This window comes from Arachis ipaensis, chromosome B1 (genome assembly GCF_059453495.1).
Source record: "Arachis ipaensis isolate K30076 ecotype BB chromosome B1, ASM5945349v1, whole genome shotgun sequence".
Classification (NCBI taxonomy): domain Eukaryota; kingdom Viridiplantae; phylum Streptophyta; class Magnoliopsida; order Fabales; family Fabaceae; genus Arachis; species Arachis ipaensis.
In genome coordinates this window covers 4,840,583-4,868,275 of record NC_142436.1, presented here as the reverse complement: position 1 = coordinate 4,868,275, position 27,693 = coordinate 4,840,583, and the positions used below count along the sequence as shown (strand labels likewise).

The window sequence follows — 27,693 nt, the reverse complement described above, 5'->3', positions numbered from 1 at the left end:
AGTATCTGCTATTAACTTCGGGTGTTTTGGGTGATGATAAAAGCTTGGAGTAGATTCCGGTTGTTTGTGAGTTTTCTGAAGTGTTTCCGAATGATTTAATGAATTCCCACCTAACCGAGAGGTTAATTTGCTATTGAGTTGGTGCCTGGAGCTGGTCGGATCTCGAGTGCTGCTTATAGGATGTCACCTCTAGAAATGGTTGAGCTGAAGGCTCAGCTGAAAGATCTATTGGGAAAACACTTTATTTGACCGAGTGTTTCTCCGTGGGGAGCGCCAGTGTTACTGGTAAAGAAGAAAGACGGGAGTATGCACCTGTGTGTCGATTATCAGCAGCTGAATAAGGTTATCATGAAGAATAAATATCCATTGCCAAGCATTGACGACCTAATGGACTAGTTACAAGGAGTCGGTGTATTTTCTAAGATTGATTTGTGTTCCAGATACCACCAGATAAGGGTTAGAGATTAGGATATTCCCAAAATTGCTTTTAGAACGCGCTATGGACATTATGAGTACACAGTGATGTCTTTGAGGTTGACTAACGCTCCGGCAATATATTCATGGATTACATGAATAGAAATTTTCATCCGTATCTGGATAAGTTTGTTGTCGTATTCATCGATGACATTCTTATTTACTCCAAGACAGAAGCTGAGCATGCAGATCACTTACGGACTGTGTTGCAAATCTTGAAAGATAGGAAATTGCATGCTAAGCTATCTAAGTGCGAATTTTGGAATAGTGAGTTGAAGTTTTTTGGCCACGTGGTGAGCAAGCAGGGAATAGCAGTAGATCCTGCTAAGGTTAAAACAGTGATGAATTGGGAGCGACCAGCTTCAGTGACAGAGATTAGGAGTTTCTTAGGTTTAGCGGGTTATTATCGGAGATTCATTAGGGGATTTTCACAGCTCACCATACCTTTAACCAAGCTGACTAGGAAAGATGTGCCTTTCGTCTGGACACCTGAGTGTAAAGAGAGTTTTCTAGCATTGAAACAGAGGTTGACCACTGCACATGTGCTAGTACTGCCCAAGCCGAGTGAGCCGTTTGAGGTGTACTGCGATGCATCCTTGAAGGGTCTAGGGTGTGTGCTGATGCAGCACCATAAGGTTGTGGCATATACCTCACGGTAGTTAAGGCCGCATGTGATGAACTATCCAACTCACGACTTAGAACTTGCTACCGTTGTCTTTGCTCTGAAGATCTGGAGACATTATCTTTACAGCGTTAAGTTTCAAATTTTCTCAAATCATAAGAGCTTGAAGTACTCTTTGAGAAGAAAGAGTTGAATATGCGTCAGAGGAGGTGGATGGAGCTTCTGAAAGACTACGACTTCGAGTTGAACTACCATCCTAGAAAGGCGAACGTTATGGCAGATGCCTTGAGTCGGAAATCTCTATGTGCTGCTTGGATGATGCTGCGAGAGGAAGAGTTACTGCAAGCATTCCAAGGTTTGAAACCGAGAGTTAGAGAAGAGTTTGGGACTCTGTGCTTAAGTCAACTACAGATTTCCAGTGATTTCAAAGCTGAACTTCTAAAGGCTCATTAGAATAATAAAGAGTTGTATAAGGTTTTGCCGGCAATTGAGCAGGGAAAGCGGTGAAGAGTATCAGAGGATAAGAACAGCTTATGGAGGTTCAAGGATCGAACTATTGTACCAGATGTCGGAGATTTGCGACAAAGTATCTTGGAGGAGGCTCATAAGAGCGGGTTCTCTATCCACCCGGGAAGCACCAAGATGTACCAAGATTTGAAAGCGATGTTCTGGTGGCCGAGAATGAAGAATGATGTAGCAGTGCACGTATCCAAGTGTTTAACTTGCCAGAAAGTTAAGATTGAGTACCAAAGACCATTAGGAACCCTTCAGCCTTTGGATATTCCACAATGGAAGTGGGAGAGTATTGCAATGGACTTCGTGTTGGGCTTACCTAGGACTCGGATGGGTTATGACACCATTTGGGTGGTTGTGGACCGATTGACCAAGTCGGCTCACTTTCTCCCCATTCGGATAAGTTGCACGATGGAGGAGTTATCACGACTATACATTAAGGAAATTGTGAGATTACATGGCATACCTTCCACCATTATATCCGACAGGGATCCTCGATTCACATCAAGGTTCTAGGGAGCCTTTCAGCGAGCATTTGGCACTCAATTAAGCCTAAGCACTGCATATCACCCTCAGACAGATGGTCAGTTAGAAAGAACCATCCAGACTTTGGAGGATATGCTGAGAGCTTGTGTTTTGGACCAGTCGGCGAGCTGGGATCGGTATATGCCACTAGTGGAGTTTGCTTATAACAACAGCTACCATGCGAGCATCGAAATGGCTCCATATGAGGCTTTGTATGGTAGGAAATGTCAATCTTCGCTATGCTGGTATGAAGCAGGAGAAAGAAGCTTGCTAGGCCTGAGATAATAGCTGAGACCACAGAACAGATAAAGAAGATCCAAAGCCGAATGCTCATAGCTCAAAGCCGTCAAAAGAGCTATGCCGATCAGAGGCAGAAGCCTTTGGAGTTTGAGGAAGGGGAGTGATGCGAGCAAATTCATCGGTTGAGAATTCCTTCTCGGTAAAGGAGCAATAACCTCGTTGCAAGTATAGTTCTCAACCAACAAGTAATGCTCGATCAAAGTTTACAACTTCTAATCTAAACCGAGAGTAGTTAAACCTCGGGTCGTTCTCCCTAGGAATGCAAATGAAATGTTACTTCCTTCGGTTGTAAAGAGGACAGAAGGGGGTTTTGTAATTAAAGAACAAAAGATTAAAAGAACCAAGCAATAAAAGAACTAAGCAATAATCAAAACTGTAATTAATGCAATTAAGGGGAGGTGAGATCAAAACTAGTGAAAATGCTATAACCGCAATAAAAGAATCTTGACTTGGGAATGAGTATCCAAGGAGTCCTACCATTGCCATAACCACAACTATGGTAATTATCATGAGTCAATCTCGCCTAGTCAACCCCAACCATCGAGGAGTAAGTCAAGCAAGCATAGTTGACCTTAATCCATAAGTCCTAACCAACTTACGAAACTAGTTTATAAAAGGCTAGCGTCAATGGAAACAAGAGTCAAATAACTACCCAAGAATTACCACTAAATATCGGACATTATGACTCTAGTATCCTAGGAACTCAAACCACAAGCCAAGATGGGAAAATCTATTCAAAATCTAGAGTTGGCATTTTCACAAACACCTTGTGTGCATAAAAGTAAAGCATCGAAAATTGCAAAGTAAAATGTAAAACTATAACCAACTATCAACAAAACCAAACATAAACAAGCAATCAAACATAAAGGAAGCATGAAATGTAAAATTCATCAACCAAAACTTCAAGGAACACAAAATTGCAATATGAACAAAGTAACTTGAACCAAAAGGAAATAAAAGTAAAAGTGCTTGAATTAAAGAAGAAATTGAGAGTGCTTACAATTGAAGAAGTAAAATCCAAAATCAAAGCTTGCTATAAAATGCTACAATAGAAATTGATAAACCCTAGGAGAGCTATCTACTCTACACTACTCCTACTCCTAATTATTATGAAAACTATGTAAAAATTGCTCCAATGTCTCCCCCTTTGATAAGTGTTGAAGTCTCCTTTATATAGCACTCCAGAATAGCATTTCAGCCTTCCAAAAATGAGCCAAGGGCCTCCAAATTCGCGCAGCGCGTGCTTCATTAATGAATTCACGTGCAGGGACCTGTGCGGACGCACAGACGCGTGCGTCCGCACACGCGGCTGAAAATTGACCTGTGCGTACACACAAGTGCGTGCGTACGCACACATGAAAATTCTTGTCTGTGCGCGCGCACGCAAGGCTGTGCGCACGCACACTTCGCTGTGTATGCTTTTCCTTGTTTTCTTCATATTTTCTCCCTTGTACATGCTTTCTTCCACTTTTATCCTTCCATTCTTGCCTTCAAGGCCTGAAATCACTCACAAACCATATCACGGCATCGAATGGCACAAAGGTGGGATTAAATTGCTCTATTAAAGTACAAAATTTTATGTTTTCACATTTAAGATCAAATTAGGGATCAAACACAAAAGTATGCTATTTTGGTGCTTAAGTGTGAGTTCATATGCTAAAATCCATTCAAAGTGAGTCGAAATATACCATCAAATATGGACTCATCAGGGAGGATGTGTTTTTGAAGGTTACTCTAACCACTGGAGTGGGAAGAGCCATTAAGACTAAGAAACTGAATCCACGTTACATTGGACCATTTGAGATCCTGAAGAGAATTGGACCAGTAGCTTATAGGGTCGCTTTACCGCCGCATCTTTCGAATCTACACGACGTATTTCACGTCTTGCAGCTTCGAAAATATATTCCTGACGCAAGTCATGTTCTAGAGTAGGAATCGGTTCAAGTGAGGGAAGATCTGACACTACCGGTAACTCCGGTTAGGATTAACGACACCAGCATCAAGTGTTTACGTGGGAAAGAAGTATCATTAGTGAAAGTAGCTTGGAGTTGGGCTGGTATTGAAGAGCATACTTGGGAGCTCAAATCGGACATGTGGAAGGACTACTACCCACACCTCTTTTTAGGTAACTGAATTTGAATTTTGTGGACAAAATTCTTAATTAGGTGGGTAGGATGTAAACCTCGCTAAATTAGTAAATAAATTAAATTTTAAAAAGAAAAATTAAAAATCTGAATATTATATTAAAATAGGATAGAGTTCTTTAAAACAAGAATTTTGATACTAATTTCAAAGAATTTGGCCCAAAATTGGGTCGAACTTGGCCCAAACGGACCCATCACTTAAATGAGCTGAAGCTCATTCTCTTCCTCATTTGGCATGCAACACGCTGAGAAGCTCAACATGAAGAGGAAGAACATGTAAGCTTCCAAACCTTCATTCAAACACTCAAATTGCTATAACTTCTCACTCCGAGCTCCGATCGTCGTACTGTTTGCGGCCACGTGTCCACCGCGTCGAGCTCTACAATTCTACCAGAACAATTTTATTGGTAAGCTTCTCTATCATCCCAGTTTTTCTACCCCCTTTAATTTTCAAAAATTGTGAGTGCCAAGTTGAAGAATTGGTAAGCTTCTCTAGGTTCGAATTAGCTGGCGAAATTCGTTGAACTTGGCTCTCTTGATCTGTGGGTACGGTGAGGTATCTAACCCTAGCCAATCTTTGTTTTCAGTATGTTAAATTCTGAGTTTTGAAGTATATATGTATGAAATATGTGAATTTAGGTGTATATACATATATTGGAACTGAATTGTGGACATTTGGAGGTTTGGTGGAGGATTGGTGCCAAGGTTTTGGTGATTTTGGAACTTGTGAGGCTCTGTGTGTGTGGCTTAAGTGGTTGCCTTGGGCAAACGTGGAAATCGGCCAAAGTATGATTTGGGTTTCACGTATGTAATATATAATGTTATGTGAAGATTTAGGCTAAAGGACCATAGGATAGGATTTGAATGCATGTGTATGTCAAATTGTTTAGTGCCTTGAGTATAATGGTGAATTAAGCTAATAGTTGATTGTTGTTTGATGATGGATATGGAGAAAACAAATATTTAATGACGTGTTGATGAGGAATGGCAAGTTGATGGTAATGGTCTTGTATGGACAATGGATTGTAGATGATTATGTTGTTGTAGGTATGATGTTGATATGCTAGAATTGTTAAAAGAAAATGGGGTTTGATGTAGGGTGATTGAATGTGGAATGATGTTGTTATGATATTGTTGAGTTGGAGATGAATGTGTATGTTATAGGTTGATTTTGAAAGGTCATTTGATGGAAAATTGAGGTTTTGAAGTTCTGTAAAAAAATTGATTTTTGGCTTAACTTCGACGAGGCATAACTCGGATTTCAGACCCCCAAATTGTTTCAAATTTATTTTATATGAAAATTGGATCTGTGAAGTTTACGTCGTTCGAAGAACGGAAGAAAAATAATTTTTAACGAAGAAGTTATGCACGTCGAAAGTTGGGGTTAAAAAGTTGGAATTCTGCAGCTTTTCAAACTTATGCAATTTTTTTTGAAAAATGTACGCTCAAGCGTACGCGTGGTCCACGCGTACGCGTGACCCGGCATTTGTGTACGCGTTCAGCTGCTCGCGACGTGATCAACCCTTTTGGGTTGGGGTTCTCGCGTACGCGAGCAGGGAGCTTACGTACGCGAGTAATGACTTTTTCATGCCCACGCGTACGCGTGGCTCATGCGTACACGTAACCTGGGATTTATGTACGCGACCAACGCTTTTAGGCTGGGGTTCTCGCGTACGCGAGCAAGGATTTCCGCACGCCCACACGTACGCGTAGCCCCTATTTTAACAAAAATGGATTTTGTGTTTTTAAGTCAAATTTTAAACTTCTAAACCTCTATTTTCACTCTTTTAGCCCCGATCATAGTAGTAACTCTAATAGTAAGTCGAAGCTAGGAAATAGAGGTAACTTGGGGATGAAGTAAAGGTTAAAAGTGATGAGTTATATGAGGAGAATGTGTATGTATGATGGCTATATGATGCCATGGCTATGATGAATGATTATGTAATGAATACGAATGGTTATGAATATTATGCAGCTTATGAATTTAATGTTATCTGAGATACAAGTTTCCCTGGGTACAGAACCGTGGCTTGCCACCACGTGTTCCAGGTTGAGACTCGATATTCTGTTGACCCTACGTCGTAAGGGTGACCGAGCACGTATAAATTCCTGGGAATGGATATCCCCGAGTGAGTGAGTTATATATGAAAGTTTGAATGTATGAACGAAATGAGAAAGGTATGCATAGACTCATAGGAATGCGCGACGAGGAACAGTTCAAGGGTTTCGGACTTGTCGGGTTAGCTTGATAACCGACAGATGAGCCTCATCAGCCATAGGACAGGTATACATCATGTGCATTCTGTTTGTTTGTTTGTTATGCCTTATGTGGGAATGCCTAACTGAATATATTATGTTAATTGTAATAATTGCTACTTGCACTACTTGTTTTCTACTTGTGCTTGCAATTGTTTGTTTGCCTGTCTTTGCAAATTCTCTAGAGATGGAGGAACGGAAGAAAGGTGAGCAGGTTGGGTATTAAGTTTAAGTTTAAGTTGAGTTTAGAATTTCCTAGATACCTATCCTCTGTTTATGGTTTCTGTTTAATACTTTTAAGCTTTTCAATCTGAGTGTCGGCGTTCTAGGATTGCCTATGGCAATCCCAGGACCTTATATCTTACATGTGTGGCACCTTTACCATGCTGAGAACCTCCGGTTCTCACCCCATACTGTATTTTTGTTTTTCAGATGCAGGTCGAGAGGCTCGCTAGACGTCTGGACTTCTGAAGCGGAGTGGTTTCTGGGTTTCTGTTGCTGTATAGTTGTGTATATATGTACTTAGCTTTCTCTCCGCATAACTTGTTGATTTTGTTCCTCTTGGAGGCTTAAGGAGAGCTAGGGTTTTATCTCTGTATTTTGGATATCTCGGGATATGTATATATGTATGCTGTAAATATTCTCCGGCCAACCTTGGCTTCGCAGGCTGAGTTAGGAGCTAGTTATTCTGTATCCTTGACTCTCTATTCTCTCTTTTTGTTTATTTATACCTATGATCTTTAGGTTTCTTAGCACGCAAGTAATCTCATTTCCTGAACGTTGCATTTTTTATTTTGCGAATTTTGTTTCACCTATTTTTCAAGGCTCCTAGTTATTATATTCTTTCTACTACTATATGTATATATTTTATTTTAGAGGCCGTAATACCACACCACCTCTATTTTACAGCTTAAGCGTAAAGTTCTGTGTGGTAAAGTGTTACAGTAAAAAATTTCAAATATATGTTTGAAAGTTATTATGAATTAAAAATAAATTTTTAAAAAATTAAATGTATTTTCTAGTGTAATTTAAAAAAAAATACAATTATATTACATGTGTATAAAAAATTAATTATCAAATTAATAATTTGTATAAAATATATTTTAAAATACTAAATTAAATTATAAATATATTTATATATAAATGTGTTACCTGATTTTTAGTATTTATATATTAGTTTTAAATTAAATATAAATTATCGTTATAATAAAAACTCCAAAAGCTCTGAATGTTAAACCGTATTTTCAAGATTTTTCTATAAATGAATAGCAGACAATTCACTCCTAACCAAACTACACTACAGATAATTATTATTCCTAACCGTATTTATAAATGCTAATTTTTAAAATATGACTTTTTAAAAGTTATTATATTTGGTAAATTAAATTAAAAATAATTTTTAATAAATACAAGCAATAACAATTACATTTGGTAAAATGTTTTTAAAATTTAAAAATATTATAATAGACATAAATACAAGTATTAAATTTAAAAATTAGTGAATATATGAAATTATATTAGACTTTTAAATTTTAAAAAGTAAAAGCTAACTTTAAAAAACTCTATCTTAAATGTTTTTAAAAGTATTCTGATTTTTTAAAAACTGCAAATACAAATACATGATCTTTCTGATTTACCAAACATAAAATAAAGAGCTTGAATTTTTAAAAAATACAAACATCTCTTTAAAAAACTTTACCAAACTACGCGATAATATATCTTAAGAGCTTAATTTTAATTATTCAAAAAAAAAAAAATCTATTTTTCATGAGTACAAAAATATGTTTGTATTTCTACGAATAAATTTTTTAATATTTAAATATAATAAAAATTTATATGCAGTTATATTCATATAAAATTGATAGTTAATAGTCATTAGATTATAATTTAGTCAAATTTATCAAATTATTTAATAATTTTAACTATCAATTTCATATGAAAACAATTGCATATAAATTTTTATCTTTAAATATTCGTAAATAAAAATGATAATTCATTAACTAAAAAATAAAATTGTAACATCCAAAAACCACACAAATAAACTCCATAGAAAATAAAACTTAGGATAAAACCAAAATCAATCTCAAATATTAAAGGTAGAAAATATTATTTTCCTAATAAAAACAAAATTAATAACATAGAAATAACGTTTTATTCCTTGTATATTATTTAAGTTTTGTTCCCTATGCAGATTAGGCTTATAGCCTTCCGGGTAATATCTAAAACTATAACTCAAAGCGGCGGTGGGGGTGGCGGAGTATGTTTAGGATTGGCCCCTGGATCTCCATAGTCATCCTCACTTATTACTTGTGTTTTCTCCGGATCTTCTGCAAAACAACCATTCAAATTAATGACATTTTTTTCAAAACATTAAATTTGAACCTCTTATTTATTTATTTATTGTTATTATTTACCTGCTAGTGCCAGAGGGAGGGAATCATTTCTATCTGGGTCTTGATCTTCATACTCTTTTCCTGTTTAAATTCATTCCAACAATTTACATACATAATTGAAAGGTTAAGAGACTATTCTCCTCTATCTAGGGCTCCTTGAAATAAAAATTTTAAGTTATAAATAAAAATCATAATTTAAGAAGAGAAAAGAGAAGCAGTGGTGCGTACCTTGTGGTGTGGTCCTGGCAAAACACATGAGCTCAGAGGTAATAAGCAAAAGGGCAACCAAAAAACACAGCCGAACCATAGAAGCCATTCTTTCTTGATGATACAGTATAATTGTAGATGATGAGTATGATAACTTAAAGAGGCTTCCAGCATCTATTTATAAGATGATAAAAAAGTTATTATTACGTAATATAAAAAAATAAAATTAAAGGTAATTATGTATTTATTTATTTTTTTTCATTGTTAGGATTTTTTCGCTCGCTTAATTATTTGGAAAAAATTAAGTTAATGATTGAGTTGTCATCGTTGATCTTAAAATAATATATTTAAATCATAAATCAATCTTGCATTAATACATGGTCCTTCAAATTTTATATTAATATAAGATTTTTTTTTTGTTCTCACAATATTTTTTAACATGATAGGTTCGTAATTAATCTATCATTCTAGATCTAAACTTTATTTAAAATTTTATTATTAATTAGTGAATTATATATTAACAATTATTTATTATTCTTTAATTATTTGACACACATAGACACATAGTTGATTCAAATTTTTATTCAAAAAAGTTAATAATACTTTTATTTATAAAAGAGTGTATGTGAATCACTTTTTTAATTAATTTAATTGACACAATTAATTTTTTATAATTTTTTATTTAATTATATTAAAAGTCAATATAAAATTTAATGAAAATCAAATTCCAAAACACTCTCCTTTATTATTACATTCACAATTCTACAATTTTTTTTTTCAAATAAAAAATCTAAATCATTGTTATTATATTATTTTACTACGTGTAGCATTCTAACGTCAAAAATACTGACGTAGCGCATTCTAATATGATATCAGTATACAATTATGCATACCTCTCTCTTCTCAATTTATTTTAAAAAATTATATTCTTTATAATTATATAAAACTCAATATTTAATACATAATTAGACTAATTACCAATCATTAATACTTTTAATTATTATAGTATAATTTTTAATTAAACATAATTAGCCATAAATATGACATTAATATTAATAGCTTTGTTAATATTCTCTATTATACATGTGTGTATCATATTAGTATCAAATTGATGTTGATATCAATAATTAATTTCGTACTACTAAAAAATATATATAAATTTTTTAGTCTAGATTTAAGAGTCAAAATATTTTGTTTAATTTTTTAATTTGTTATTCATTCTTAACTACTTCATAGAATAATAATGTAATTTTCGTTTTCCATGGAAGTTGATCCTTTTAAGATACAAGTTATAGTTTTTTATATATTTTTTTGGTTATCATTCTATTGTTCTTTTGATAATTTGATGATTATTCTTACTCAAACTTATTCTTTTGGTTTAATGTTACAGTGCGATTATTCTTGACCACAATCATTTACCATGCATACACATCTATCAAATACCGCCTTGAGTTGTATTGATTGATTCGGGTTCTAATTACATGAATCTAAGAGTTTAACGAAGGGATAATAAATTCTATTTTAATGAAGAACTGTTGGATCTACTCATACATTATGACAAACTTAATAGAAAGTGAGTAAAGTTAGTTTTTTTAGGATATCAATTTCTTATTGAACAACGGCTTTTAACATTATTTTTATGCTTTCTATGTCTACTAAAAAATATTTAAACTGAAGCATATAATGAAATTGAGTTTTCTCAATTTAGGTTTAGTTTTTAAATAATTGTAATGTACTTGGAGATACAATTTCAAATATTAGTAATGTATTTAAATTTTTTACTTTTAAACTTTTCATAATAAAAAATAATTTTGTAACATTGAATTTTTTTTTCTAAAATTATACAAGTCTTTTCGTGCATCAATATAATGCTATTGATGGAAATAAAACTCAATTTAGTTTCTCTTTTGTGGCTATTTTATACCTTATCGTAGTACATGAATAGCGGATGATGAAACCTATAACAAGAGTATAGTCTGAATTTACAGGGATTCTGATAAATTTTCAAACTGTTGATATTATTTTAGTTAATTGTTGTTACGAGAATGACTATAATTTATATGTGTCTAAGATCTAGAATATTTTAAATATTATTTAAATAATTGAGTTCTAATATTAGCGTTTAATTAGATTAATTTTAAAAAAATTTAAATTATTACCTCAATTTATATATTATAATAAATATTTTTAGTTATATTATTTTTAAATTTGTTTTAATATGAAGTTTCTTTTTTTTTCAGTTTTTAAATTTAGTGTTATTTTTATTGTCTTCCAGTATAACTAAAAAAAATAAAATAATTAAGTTAAAAAATATTTTAATAATAAATAATATTTTTAGATTATTATTCAAACAAAAACTAAATCATGTATATTACTATTAGTTGTACAAAAAAATTTATTAACGTATAAATTAGTTAATAGTTGGGTAAAAATTTATCATCAACTACAAAGGTAAAAATTTTAGTTGTCCCGATATATTTAGTTGAGTTAAAATTTTACTAACGTTAATAAATTGAATTATTGGGTTAAAATTTAGTTGTCGAATAATATATATTTAAATATATAAAAAAATAATTATGAGTATAAAAAAACTAAGTTAATAACTATCATTAATGACTATAATTAATATATATTAAATTAATTTAATATTAATTAAAATTTATTTTATCCAGTACTCCAGTATGATTAATTTAGCATTATTATATATCAAATTGATGACTATATATAATTAAAATTTAATTGTCTAATGCGATTTATAAAGATTACCGTAATTAATAAAGATTACCATAATTTATAAAAATTACATGTATAATAATATTAATAATAAAAAATAAAAAACGCCGAATGAATATATATATATATATATATATATATATATATATATATATAAGAAAATAATCATAATTAAAAAATTAATGTACGTAACTTAAATATATTTATGTACAATTAATATATACATATACATAATAAAAAATATTTAAAATTATTTAAATAAAATAAGATATTCTAATAATATAGAAATTATTAATTAAACAATTAATATATACATATACATAAATAAAAATATTATTAATTAAAAAATTATAATAGTTTTTTTAATTTTATAAATCAATCTCATATAATTAGAATGATTTGTTAAAATAGATAGTCAAATTAATTTAATATTATTTAAATATTTTTATTCTTAATTTAAAGTAGATCAATCTCTCTCTCTCTCGCTCTCTTTCTCTCTCTCTAATCTCTCTCATAAATCAACACCAATTTATAGATTATATATATTATGTATTTAAAAGTTATATCTGTATAAATTATAAATGTTAAATTAAAAAATTTTAATAATTTCTATTATACAATTCATATTTTTACATATTAGCTTATTCTAAAACAAAAATTAAGAAAATAAAATTTTAAAAGTAATTATTAATTTATTATATTAAAATTAATAAATAAATATACATATAAATATCAAATAAAAAATATTAAAATAATTAAAATTATGAATTATTGATACACATATGACATAATTTAAAATATACAATAAAATATATAGTTTAAAATTTAATAATATTAATTATAAAAATTTATTAGTTATGAACATTATACGTATAAAATTAGATGAGTTCTATCCAACCTCCTCTAAAATAATATGTAAATTATCCTCTATGACATGGCTTATTTTAATTGGATGTTTAGTTTTAGTTTGAGTTAATTTAACCCAATAAAAATTAACATCTTAATTAAAATAGGATCATTTTATAATTAAATATATTTCAAAATGGGTGATTATATAATTTTTATAAATACTTGTTCATTCACATTCATCTCATTTACTTTCAACTTCAAAATCTGCACTCCTTTCTTGTCTAAATTATCTCTCTAGCTATCCATAAATTAAATTTTAAGTCTTGACAAAGGTAAAATCCAAACTCTTAATGGGAGCTGAAAATATCAGAAATTGAATACTCTCTTAAACTAAGAAAAATATGCAAAGATAGTATAATCAACAAATGTCTAAATTAACCATAAAAAATTGTTGTGCCGGATTGACAAGACTAAGCTAATTTTTTTTAGTAGAAATTACACAACTCCTATTATGATAGGAGCACAAATAGTGTTATGCAACTATGGCTAGAATAATTCTGCACCAAAAACAAATGTAAGAGAATTTTGAGGGAAGGTAGAAACAGAGATAGAGTGAGAGAAAAGGATAGCTGAGGACGGCGGAGTTGCTTGTGACGACAGCGGCGATATTTTGGAGGTCGAAACAGAGGAGAAGCAACATGCTGTAAGTTATTACCGAGAATTAGGATTCATTCTCTGAAAACATGATTTGGGGAAGAAGCAAATTCAGTTTTTAATATTTTAATAAATTATACAATTATCTATTTTAAAAAATAATTTAATTATAAAATAGTTTAATCATAGTTAACATAACAACCAATTAAAGAGTGACATGTTATAGAAGATAATTTACATATTATTATAGGAAAGGTAGAGTAAAATTTACCATAAAGTTATAGATGTCATGAGTATAAAATTATAAATATTATGTATATCTAACTATGGATGTTATGCATATGAATTTATGAATATTATGAGTAAAATTGTCGATTGAATAAATTAATTTAAATATTTCACATTCTTTGTTCAAATATAATTTTGGTAAAATTTGAAAATAATATATTTTATATATAACTAAATATTAAATTTATTTATAAATAAACACACATAAATATAATTAAAAAAAATATAGGTAAACAAACGCATATAGTAAATAACGCAAACAACCAATTAGAAAAAGAAAGTTAAATTTTTTTTGGTTGTTCACAATATCTCCCAACCTGACAGGGCACAGGATTCGGTGGTCCAGGAACCTTTGGACCATTTAGTGGTCCAAGTAAAAAAACATGTTTTTTAAGATTTTTTAACAACTGTTACATAGTCCTTTAACTAATTTTAATTATAAATTGACCCTATATATTTTATATAATTATAAAAACGATTTTTTATTTTATAAATAATTAATTTATCATAAATTTATCATGTTCATTAACAATCAAATACAAAAACAACAACAATTAGATCATCCATGGATCCCAATTTTCTTAAAATATTACATTCGATCCGAGACGTTCTTGAGGAGTCATGAAATCGTGTTTCGCTGAAATCCAATCGATTGGACTATCAAACCAATCGATTGAAATTTAACCCAATCGATTGGATTTCAGTTTATCACTAAACAATCGATTGTATATTGCTGGTAAGCATGGTTTTGCATAAATCAATCGATTGGTGAAAGTAACCAATCGATTGAACAATGAATTAAATGTGAAATTTATGTAATTCAATCGATTGGTCACGGCTAAACAATCGATTGGTCTCAATATTCAATCGATTGGTTACGGCTAAAAATCGATTGAATTATCATCAATTTCAATTTCAATCGATTGCATATAAAACCAATCGATTGATACTGTAATTATATGTACTCCAATCGATTAAAATAACAAAACAATCGATTGGAATATTGTGTTTAAGTATACTTCAATCGATTGGTGGGGGCTTGATTTCGTTTAATCTATCTACCAATTTTAAAACTTCTTCTTTAAATATGATCCGTCTAAGATTATTATTACTATTAGTTGCCAAATTTTTGAACTTTTGTTAATTTGTTTTTTCCTGCTACTATTATTATTATTATTATTATTATTATTATTATTATTATTATTATTATTATTATTATTATTATTATTTTGAATTTCATTTGAGTATTTAGCTAATTAATGATAATTATCTTTTTATTCATCTATCTTATTATTAAAATTCTATCTTGCTTTTGTAAAGTTTTATTTTGATTTAGATACTCTAATCTTATCTTTTCCTTAATATTAACATTATAAATTGGTGAATAATCCATCACCAATTATTCAATTCCACCATTAAAATCGTGTATCACTCTCTTTATAAAAAATCTCATTGTCTTTCTTTCGAACATCCATCCATCTACTAAATATCCAATTTTTTTTTATTTTTTATCCGTCTATTTAATATCCACCTTTTGTTCATCGTTAATCGACAATCACCGTTGCACCAATCAATCACCGTTGCACCAATCAGCAAAGATCCAATCAATTTTTTTCATTGTAGTGTTCAGAAAACAATCCATCGTTTTGATTACAAAATCGAGGTAAGTGGATAGAATATCTAATTTTCCTATTATTCGTTTCGATACTTTATTCGTAAAATTGATTGTGTAATGAAAAAATATTTTTTTATCTTTTATTAACTGACAAGACATTGAGAATTACTAAAAAGTAAATAGATGTTATTATTTTTTATTACTAATTGGCTAGCAATCAGGACGGACCTAGAGGGGGCGAGTAGTGGCCTGAACCCCCCAAAATTTTAAGAAATTATACTTATATATAAAATTTGTGTTTAAAAAATAAAAACAAATATTAGGTAATTTAATAGTTTTATATGTATTATTTTTCACTATGTAATAGATTTATGTCTTAATTGTTAATTCACTAATATCTTTACCTAACTAATTTAATATCATACCCTCAAGTCTTTGTACCTTTCAAATTAGTTTTTATATAATAATTTCTATATTTATTTTTTTAAAATCATTTGTTTTTTTATATTAATATATTTAACATTCATATTTTTTATATTAATAATAACTTAAGTAGTTATGTTTTGGTAATCACATTATGTATTGTAGATATTATTTTCTTGTAAAAAATATTAATTCTTCTTCTAAATTCACATTGGTAAAAGAAAATTTTATAAAGATATCTTATATATTGTATTCTACAATGGTACCGTGTCTTTCAATTAATTAATAATTTATAATTTATTTTCAATTTTTTTTAAAACTTTTGAAAGAATGAATTTTAGTTAATAAGGTATGTGATCATTTTTAACAAATCCCGTTATAAATTATATGGTATTTTATAAATTTGTAATCTACAATTGTTAAAGTTATATTTTATTTATGTAATTATCATATTAAAAATAAATTTGTTGGAAAAAGTTATAATTATATGTATCTTAATAAATCTATTAAAAAACTAACTCCAATAACTATATGTTTATTATTTTTATAGGTTAAAAAAAATTATATAAAAATTGGCACCTCAATATTAAAATCTCTGGATCCGTCCCTGCTAGCAATATACGAATCTATCTATTGTATATAATGTTATAAGATGGAGTGTATTGAATTTTTTTTTTTCATTGGACATTTTAAGATGTCAGGTATATTTACGGACACTGAGATGAATGAGCAATACCAGGAGGACGATGACTTTAACCAACAAGAAGAGCTAGTAACTGACCAAGATATGATGGATGAACAGAATGAATTCGAACAAGATTTCAGAGATATCATAACCGAGGGAGCGTTTTTTTCTGAATCTGATACGTCAGATTATATCGTTGAAGCCGCTTATGCGGTTGACTCCGTGCAAGACATTACATCTGTGAAATTTAGTGAGAATTTTGCGGAGAAAATTGGCAAATACCACTTTTCTACTTTGCAGCTTGCATTTGATTTTTATATGAAGTACTCAAAGTCGAAGGGCTTTAGTGCAAGGAAGAGCAAGACCTTCAAGAATAGTAGTGGCGATATTTACAGACAACTGTTTGTATGCCACAGGCAAGGATTCAGGATGGAGAAATATTACACGATGGAAAAAAGGAAGAAGGAGCCTAGGTTGGAAACAAGAACTGGATGTGAAGCCCGAATGGATGTTAAATTTGTACCAGAAAGTGGAAGGTGGCATATCTTTTATTTCTCTGACGAACACAACCATGATCTATTGGATACACAATTCAGTGCTATGTTGCCTGCCCACAGAAAAATGTCAGAGGCAGATATTATGCAAATGATGAACATGCTAAAGTCAGGGATCAGCACCTCACAGATATTTAGTCTTCTAGCTAGCCAAGCAGGCGGATACGAATTTGTTGGCTATGGTCCCCGAGATATGTACAATAAGATTGCTCGGGAGAGGCGTCAAATTCCTGGTGATGCAACACGAGTGTTGAAGAAGTTGGAGGATATGCGGTTGAAGGATCCACAATTATATTTCAAGGCATGTCACGATTCAAGAGGTCTGTTACGTAATTTGTTCTGGTCTGATGGGATTAGCCAACTAGACTACCGACTCTTCGGGGATGTTATTGCTTTTGATGCTACGTACAAGAAGAACAAGTATAGTTGTCCGTTAGTAATATTCAGCGGGGTTAACCACCACAACCAAACAACTGTTTTTGCTGCTGCGTTAATCGCAGACGAAACTACTGATACATATGTTTGGCTCCTGCGTCAGCTCATGTTTGCAATGAGGGGCAAGACCCCGACCTCAATCATAACTGATGGGGCCATGGCGATTAGGAATGCAGTGAGAGATGTATTTCCCGAAGTCAGACATAGATTATGCGCTTGGCACCTTATTCGAAATGCAACTAGCAATGTTGGAAATCCATCGTTTACATCTAAATTTAGAAAAATCATGACAGGAGACTACGAGATTCCCGTGTTTAAGCGTAAGTGGGTTCAGCTTATTGAAGAATTTGGAATTGAGGATAAGCCGTGGGTGATCAACATGTACGAAGAGAAGCATATGTGGGCTACTGCATATCTAAGAGGAAAATTCTTTGCTGGCTTTAGAACTACATCAAGATGTGAAGGTTTACACTCAGTTGTGGGAAGGTATGTGGGGTCGCGGTATGATTTGACAAGTTTTGTAGAGCATTTTCAAAGGTGTGTAGCACACATGCGCTTTAACGAATTTAGTGCTGATTATGAATCTACACGTGGGGTGCCCGTCATGCAAACTTGTATAGAGCTGCTAGAGAGATATGCTGCTGAGTTATACACTCATGAGATATTTCTTTTCTTTCGGCCATTTCTCTCCAGAGCTGGATCAATGCGGGTTTTGAACATAGATAATAACGATGATTGCATAAAATACATTGTGTGTAAGCATGGGAGGCCCGATTTTACGTGGACCGTTGATTTTCGTCAAGAAGAAATGATCTTCATGTGTACCTGTTTACGAATGGAGTCATTTGGTATTCCCTGCGAACATATTGTGAAAGTTCTGGTTGACAGAGACATCCGTGAGATTCCCCAGTCATTGGTATTGGATAGATGGACAAAAAAGGTTAAATCAGCACTCAATGATCCAAGTGGGTTCACCAGGGATGCTGTTGTTATTAGTCGTCAAAGTGCTTTGGTGGAATTTTCTAAACAACTGGCTGCTGTTGCTGCTAAAGTACCAGAGAGATATGAAGAGACACGTGATTTAATTATGGGATTGTACTCATTATACAAGGCTGCAGACGAAGGAGATAATCAACCTCACTCAGGTGTTGCTAGAAGTATCAATCCGTATGTGCATCCAACCACTGGAGGCTCAGGACAGCCATCTAAGAGGAAGAAGCGGCAACGTTGTAGTGTTTGTCAAATGGAAGGACATAAGAAGACAACATGTCCTTGGCAAAAGGACATTGACAACAACGTTTTAGAAAATGAAGCAATCGGTTCGGACGATGGCGACATGTGTACCGAAGCAACGGCTGAGTTAGATAGTGATAGTTAGCAACCTCCATAATCTTTAATGTTTTTGGGCAGAAAATCAGTTCCGTATTTGTATTTTTTCTTTTTCACTATATTAATGAGATTTTATACATTCTTCCAATAGTCGTGCTTATGCTTTCTATGTGTAATGAGATTTTACTAATATGATTTCACTGCAAAGAATTATCGTAATTATATATCATTTGTTGTACACGCATAAGATTTCTCCTTTAATGTAGTATATGCAGTCTAATTTTGAATTGGTATAATTATACCACAAAGTTATAATTATCCCACAAAGCTATACCAAAAGGAACTGGATTGGTAGGAAGATCTTTATCAAAAGCTATAATTATATTTTAGGATATATATTTAAAATTTATATATTATTTTATTCTAAAATGGTTTTTTTGGTTAGACCACGGTTGGACCGGTTCAACCAGTGAACCAGTGATTCTGTCGGTTCGATGACCGGTTCGATTCTCTGAACCTTGCTCGTAATACATTCATATACTTATTAATTTATTATAATATGTTTATTTCTTTGTCTTTTTTATATATCTGGAACTAATGATTATTTTTTCACTGCCATGTGTAGAAATAATTATTTTAGAATACTATATCATTAATTCCATCGAATAAATAATACTATGTGTAAGTTGATCTTGGATGAATAATAGGAAGGGTAGAAAAACGGCTGATGATATATTTTTAATACTGTACATACATATTCCACAATATTTCACAATAATAATATACTTGAATTAATCATTCTACTTATATGACAAGATGAATTTGCTTTCTTGGTGGGATTAGCAATTGGTTGCTTACAATTAATGACAATCTAGCTAGGTAATAATCCTAGACTCCTAGCTGTTAGTATGTAGCTAGCTTCTTTAGTTTTTCCATTTCAATTGTAATCCACTAATGTTAATTAAATTGAAGTAGCTAAGTATGAAAATAATTCGGATAATAATTCGGTTGTAACGAACTAAGATTTGGGTTTTAAAACTAAGCAGTTACAAATATAAATAACGATTACAAGAATTTATTTTCATAAACACGATTAAGATGGATAAATTTAACGTTTGAGTAGAAAAAAATGTGTTTTCATTTTTTTTACTTTAATTTCTTTTCGTAATTTTAGAAACAAGAAGTAACAAAATAATATTATTTTATTAATAAGTAAGAGAAAATCGTCATGGTTGTATTTTGCTTTATTTATTTACAGATTTATCACTTATAGTTTGAAATAATATTTGTATGGGATGGTGGTTGATCTAATGTTTGTATGAGCTGGTGGTTGAAATAAGGTTTGTATGAGCTGGTTGTTGAAATAATCAATGGAAATGACATTACTTCATGATAAAAATATGTGTTTTTAAAATAAATTAAACTAAAACTCCATACGGTGCATAGAAATAGAGTAAAATTGCGAAAAGTAACAAAGCAATACATTTCTATTTAAGAAGTCATTTAAAGAAATTCGCAGGAAGTACATCCACTAACTCTAACAAATAAATACGCACTAACCAAAGTATTATAGTCTATCTAGATTAATTATAAGAACTGTGCATATTCCAAAACTCCTCGACCGATGCTATAATCTGTGGCTTCTTATGGTTGATCCGACTCCGGAGTATATGCACCGCGGTTATCATGCGAATATCGTGATCATCAAGCTACAAATTATACATTATGAATTAGTACCAAAAAATAGGACCTCCATATTAGTTACTGTTTGTCACATCAAATTACCTCCATGTTAGAGAGGACCTTATCCACTCTACTAGACAATTCTTGAACTTTATTTAGATCCTCGCTTTGAATAACATCGTCATTAATAACTTGGTCATCCCGTAGAAAACAAGAAAAAATTAAATTTTAAATTACTCGTAATACGTTATACTAGATATTAAATAACCATTAAGGATTACCTTTGCACTAGGAATTGTAGTTTCAAGTTGATCACCAAAATCAACTTTGATAAAATCACAGTCCAGTGACTTATTCTGTGTGTTGGTAGCATCATTTGAGACCCCCACTATATCTTCGTTAGAAGGAATATCCATGATTATTATCAACGGAAGAATATATTAGGAGTAGACTTGGTTGAAAGGCAAATAGTTAAAATAATTTGTCAACATATACAAAATTAGTCGGATTGAACACATATATATACTCAAAAAAGATAACAAAATTTGAATTCTATCTTTTAAAAAATTTGCGAAACAGCCGAATAATCTTAAAACTGTTTAAGATATCTTATCTTTTAATTAAAAACAAATACTTTTCAATTTCAACTTAAGAACATATTTTCAATTTAAGAAATTAAATTTGATCAATTTATCTAATTATATCTTATCTATAATTATCTTTAATTAGAAAAATACTCAAATGAAATTCAAAATCATAATAATAATAATAATAATAATAAACGTAACTTCTAATTCAATACGCATGGTTTGGGTTTAGTATATAGCGATTTTGAAATTTCAATCGATTGGATTACAATACCAATCGATTGAAAGCTGAAAAAAACACATTTAGGACACTTTCCAATCGATTGAAGTTTCAAACCAATCGATTGAATTAGAAGTTACGTGCAAAGTTCAATCGATTTTTAGCCGTAACCAATCGATTGAATATTGAGACCAATCGATTGTTTAGCCGTGACCAATCGATTGAATTACATAAATTTCACATTTAATTCATTGTTCAATCGATTGGTTACTTTCACCAATCGATTGATTTATGCAAAACCATGCTTACCAGCAATATACAATCGATTGTTTAGTGATAAACTGAAATCCAATCGATTGGGTTAAATTTCAATCGATTGGTTTGATAGTCCAATCGATTGGATTTCAGCGAAACACGATTTCATGACTCCTCAAGAACGTCTCGGATCGAATGTAATATTTTAAGAAAATTGGGATCCATGGATGATCTAATTGTTGTTGTTTTTGTATTTGATTGTTAATGAACATGATAAATTTATGATAAATTAATTATTTATAAAATAAAAAATCGTTTTTATAATTATATAAAATATATAGGGTCAATTTATAATTAAAATTAGTTAAAGGACTATGTAACAGTTGTTAAAAAATCTTAAAAAACATGTTTTTTTACTTGGACCACTAAGTGGTCCAAAGGTTCCTGGACCACCGAATCCTGAGCCACCTGACAGGTCAAGGACTAATCCATCGTGGATTTGAGCTCCTTTTAAAGGTCTGTTGCTGGCCAATGGGTTGCTGCATGCACAAGGCGGGATTCGAACTCCCAACACTTACTTAAGCGGACGAGTAAACTGACTACTCGACCAACCCAAATTGGTTAATTGGTGACTGGGAATATCTTGGTCGTCAAGTGAGTTCAATAAATGTTCAAAATATTCAACTTTTTCAAAAATAGACTCCATGTTAAAGTTAAATTCAAATGTCACAACAAAAAATATTAAACTAATTAATATTTGACAAGAGTTGAATTACAAGGAATAAAAATTAAAAAATATAAACTTACTGATAAGGAAAAGTAACATTTATCTAAAAAAAATATAATACGAAGAGTGAGATGTATGAGAATCGTTCTTTCGGACAAAAAAATCTTGTATTCTTTTAGAGTTTTAGTTTTAAAAATGGTTATGGAGATAGCATGAACAGATAAACAGAGTACATATACAAGTGATTACATAATAAAAAGGAATGTGTTTTAATTATTATAATGCAAATGAATGTGCTTTTATTATTATAATGCAAATTAAATATCATAAATGAGTATAAAAGAAATTAACATATATACATTAAAAAGAATAAACTAATATAAATGGCATTAATTATATGATATTATTTCCATTCAACAAGAAGAGCACATGAAATATTACAATATTAGTCAACTGAACTCATACATATAAATAAAGTAAAAAATAAAAAGTTTTCAGTTTTGGTGGGCGGCTTAAATATTTTCGTTTGATATATATATTATCAATCTAAAATAATATTTTATTTGGTCAATCATGTATTTATGACAAAATTAAAGTGTTCCATTTAGTCGATCATCATATATAGTCACCTCATAATAATCGTATAGGATATACATGGTATCCGAATCATAGTCTAACTTTTTTTACACGAGTAATTTTATTTGTTTCGTAGTATTTTTAGGTATTTAAAATTTAAATCAAATTTAATCTAATTTAATAACATCAGATATAATTTAAATTGATCATTATATTTTTAAGAGTTTAAATTTAAATAAAATATAATCTAATCTAAAAAAATTTAATTTAATTTAAATTAGTTATGTTAATTTTAGAGTCATATTTTTTATTTAATTTTAAAATTTATAATTTTATTCTAAAAAAATTTAACCAATTTTTAAACTAATCATTTAGAAGTTAATTTAAGTAAATTTATAAAATATTTTATACAATTTTTTTGAATAAATTTTATGAGTACTTTCAAATATTTTTTTTATGCATATTCAAATGAAGTGAGTGATTTACTTTAATTTATTTGTCGTAAAGAATTCAAACTAAGATAATTTGTATTAGTGTTAATTTTTTCAATTTCGTTCATTTAATCTAAATTATCAATGATATATTTTTTGAAGGTCTAATAAGTGAAACCTTTTTCCTTATCAAATATACATATGATTTTAAAACAAAAAATCATTGTAAATGCTAAAGAATTCTTATTTAAAATGCTTTACTGTCTTTCAATATTAGTATTTTTATTATAAAAAATTGTTGATATTATTTAATTTTGAGTTATACTAGGTAATTAATAATTTTTTTGAACAATATAAACAACCACTAATAAAATTAAAATACACTACATTTTTAAATTATTCATCTAAATCTTAATATTAAAATAATCATTTACACACTTAATAAAATAAACATCTAATATATCAATTATTCACATTATTTAGTATTTTCATTATTTACCTATACTTTCTTTATATATATATATATTTTGGTACGGGGTCCCCTTAGTGTGGGGGATAAAATCCCAACTTAAATTCTCTGCAGGAAGATTTTTATCCTCATTCTCATTTCATGGGATAATTTTTGCACTCATTTCCATTCCCATTCTCATTTTCTGATATCTCTATAGATACTCATGCTTATGCATCTCTATTACTATTTCTAGTTAGAGAGGGAAACGAATGGCACATGCCTTATAACATTGATGGTTCGACTACTATTACACTTTTTATAAACATGTTAAATGTATGTTAACAAAAATAATTGATTCGAAGAATATGATTATGATGTTAAATTTTATCTAATAATATTTGGTTCTTTCAATAAATAATTGAAAGTTCTTATGATGCACAGACACGAATACGGATACGGAATACGATACGACACGAAACATGCTGACATGTGAATTTTAAAATTTTATAAGACACGGAGACATACATATATATAAAATATAAAATATTTTTTAGATAACTTGTAATGATATTTTGATATTTATTGATATTAAAATATAAATTAATTTTTTAATTATTTTTAATGCCTTATTTTAATTAAATCAAGTATTTAAAATATTTTTTATTTTAATAAATAATAATATATATTATATATAAATTTATTTCAAAAATATATGTTAAGAATAAGACTGGACATGCTGATACGTAATGGTATTTAGGTGTATTCAAATGTGTTCAGAAATTTTTTTTTTTTATTAAGATACGATTGGACACAGCAGCCACGCGTATCGGACGAGTGTCAATGAGTGTCGTATCTAAAATATATCCGACATGCAGACACGACAACTCGACAAAATATCCGTGCTTCATATATAGAAGGGATAAGTACTTTTTTCGTCCCTGATCTTTTTTTGTTATTAAAATCGTCCTTGCCCCCAATTACGAAAATTTCTGGACACATTTACCCCTGAGGTTGTTACCGTTAGTTGAAGCAATAATGGTAAAGATAATTAAGTTTTATTGTTGAATAAAAGCGTTACCCCCAAACCAGAAGCAGAAAGCGTCGGAGAGCTCAAGGTCCTCTCGGAGCAGGGCGTCTGCGCAGAAGAGGGGGTTTCTTTGTGGGCATGGAGAGAGGCCAGTGTTGCGGGTTTCGGATACCAAAGAAAACCCAGGTCGCCGTTTCTGGGGCTGCATCTACTACGAGGTGAGTTCATGTTTTGTTGTTCTCAGCTGACCTCATCGTTTTGTTTCTGAGAACTGAGTATGGTGGGCTGATGTAGGTTAATGATGAGTGCCAATTTTTCCGTTGGGCAGACCCGGAAGGTGGAAGCGAAGATACGCATGTTGCAAGGTTGAAGTGGAAAGTTGCAGCCCTGAAGGCAGAGGTGAAGGCATCTGAGTGGAAGTTGAAGGTTGCTGCGGTGGTTGGCATGGCTGGCTGGGTTGGTTGTTTATGTTGCTGGTTGCAGGTTTTGTTGAATCACAACCAGGGTTTACCATGTTTGGTGCCTCTGAAACTGGATTGATGAAAGTTTGGTAGAAAATAGGACAATTTTAGTTAGTTTGTACTTAGACATTGAAGTATACTTTATGTAATTTGGTAATGCAACTGTGGCTGGATAGGAATTTTGGTATTGAAAGTGGTTGTTATAGGTCAGTATATGTGTATGTAAGTGATGGTGTGTGTCTGTAATTTCACCAAAACTTGGCAATGAAAGTGGAAATGTTTGAGATGAAAACTGACTTCAGAATTGTGTCTGTTTTATTAATGCATAACATGTAAAGAAAAATTGCACAACATTAGAATGAAAGCAGAATCAGATAAACCAAAACACAACCAAGTGACTTCATTCATTAACAAACCATAGTCTTAAACCATTTATTAAACCAGATGACAGTTGGACTTATATCAAAACAACAGTACTTCTGTTCACTGTTACACAACATTAGGCATAAGGAGTATGTAATAAGTTCCAAGAAAAATGAAATCTAACAACCATACACTTTGAACAAAATAGATCAACATTAACTAGCTAACAACTTAAATAGTCTCTAAACATTGTTACAGTTTTCCCCATTCCCTTGGAGGCAGTTTTGCCATCAGCCTCAACTTCCTTGGAGAAACATGCAGTGCAATGTTGTTTACAATAGTATCACATTTGGAATAGAAGTTAAACCTGGACCTGCTCCAGAATCTAGGAGGAATAGAGTTGAGATGCCTATGAGCCTCCACATTCAAACCTCGGACAACTGCCATTTCTCTCTCCCAGTCCTTCCAGTGTGTAGCCTTTGCACATCTCCACATCAATTGCTTCAACTGCAGCCCGGGAAACTTCTTTCTGAAATTACTGTAGAGATGCCGCACGCAAAACCTGTGATCTACACCTGGGATCACCTCATCAAAAGCTGGCAGTAAACCTTAGCAAAAGGAGGTAAAATTGTCTATGTATTAGTATGTTAAATGAGGAAGCTAATTCAATATGACACATTAAGTATTTACCTTCTGCTGATCAGACATGAAGGTTGCCCTGCCAATTGTCTCAGACCCGAAATCATCAATTAGCAGCTTCAGAAACCAAGTCCAGGTATCTTTCGTCTCTGACTCCACAACGGCATAGGCGATAGGGAGCATCTGATCATTCGGGTCCCAACCTATAGCAGTCAACAGCTGACCCCCTTGAGGTGTTTTCAAAAGGCAGCCGTCTAACCCAATGAACTTCCTACAATGCCTGAAGCTTTTTTTGCAGGCGTCTAGGCATACATAAAGTCTTTGAAATATGCAATAGTTATTCAAAGATGAGTGTTGCTGCTCGATCTCAAAGTCAGGGGACCTCTGTACCTTCAGCGTCACTGAGGATCCTGGATTAGAACGGAGCAACTCATAGCAGTAATCACCAATCCTCTTGTACTGCTTCCTATACTCTCCTTGTATGTCATCCAATGCCGCTTGCCTTGACCTAGCTGCCATTGAGGTTGTAACTGTCAGATTCCACTTCCTTTGTGCCTTGTTCACTAATTCCTTGATCTTCACATTCGGATTATGTTCCACCTTCTTCTTAAAAGCCCTACTCAGCCACGAAGTATGCATTATCCCAACCCTATGAGATTGGCCACAAGTATGCTTAAGGTTAATGGACCGAAGCTGCCAAGTTCCTTCCTCTTTCATCTTACCAGCATATAACCAAAAAGGACAACCAGGCTGACAAACAACCCTCACCCTAACCAAATCAAGCTTCGCATACCTGAGTCTCCTTCTCGTTTGTACTACATACGACGTCACAGCGTCCTTAAATTCCTCTCTTGAAGCAAAAACTGTTCCCACCTCCCACTTGTAGCTACTCATGTCTTTACAATCCTTATGAATTGGATAACTCCTTGTCTCATTGTTCTGTTCCCCTTCTCCTCCCTCATTTTCTGAACCAACACCAACCTCATACTCCAAGTCCACCTCATCGCTGTTGAAGCCTTCCTCATCACTGTTGAAGCCTTCCTCATCACTAAAATCGCCATTCATAACCCCCTTGCCTTTATCAACCCTGTTACCATTCTTGGCACTAGTATCTTCCTCAAACCCACTCTCATCATCATATTCCTCGTCACTATCTGTAAAATGAATGTCGTCTGCACTATCACCCTCAGGATCAGACGGAATAAACTCCTCATCATCACTGTCATCATCGCTATTTGTCTCAGCCCCTTCATCTCCTTCATTGCCTTGTTGCA

The 27,693-nt window shown here is 31.7% G+C and overlaps 2 protein-coding genes across 2 annotated transcripts; one reads left to right on the top strand and one right to left on the bottom strand.

Annotated features, from left to right (window-relative positions):
* Nucleotides 1–8,877: 8,877 nt before the first annotated feature.
* On the bottom strand, nucleotides 8,878–9,569 carry PSY1 (plant peptide containing sulfated tyrosine 1). Its single transcript, XM_016318204.3, has 3 exons — nucleotides 9,456–9,569; nucleotides 9,249–9,308; nucleotides 8,878–9,161 (listed from the first exon to the last, which is right to left on the bottom strand). The coding sequence occupies exons 1-3, from the start codon at nucleotides 9,541–9,543 to the stop codon at nucleotides 9,067–9,069; spliced, it is 243 nt and encodes an 80-aa protein (XP_016173690.1). The 5' UTR covers nucleotides 9,544–9,569; the 3' UTR covers nucleotides 8,878–9,066.
* A 7,217-nt stretch (nucleotides 9,570–16,786) lies between these two features.
* On the top strand, nucleotides 16,787–19,048 carry LOC148575586 (protein FAR1-RELATED SEQUENCE 5-like). Its single transcript, XM_088502429.1, has one exon. The coding sequence runs from the start codon at nucleotides 16,787–16,789 to the stop codon at nucleotides 19,046–19,048; it is 2,262 nt and encodes a 753-aa protein (XP_088358555.1).
* Nucleotides 19,049–27,693: the final 8,645 nt, after the last annotated feature.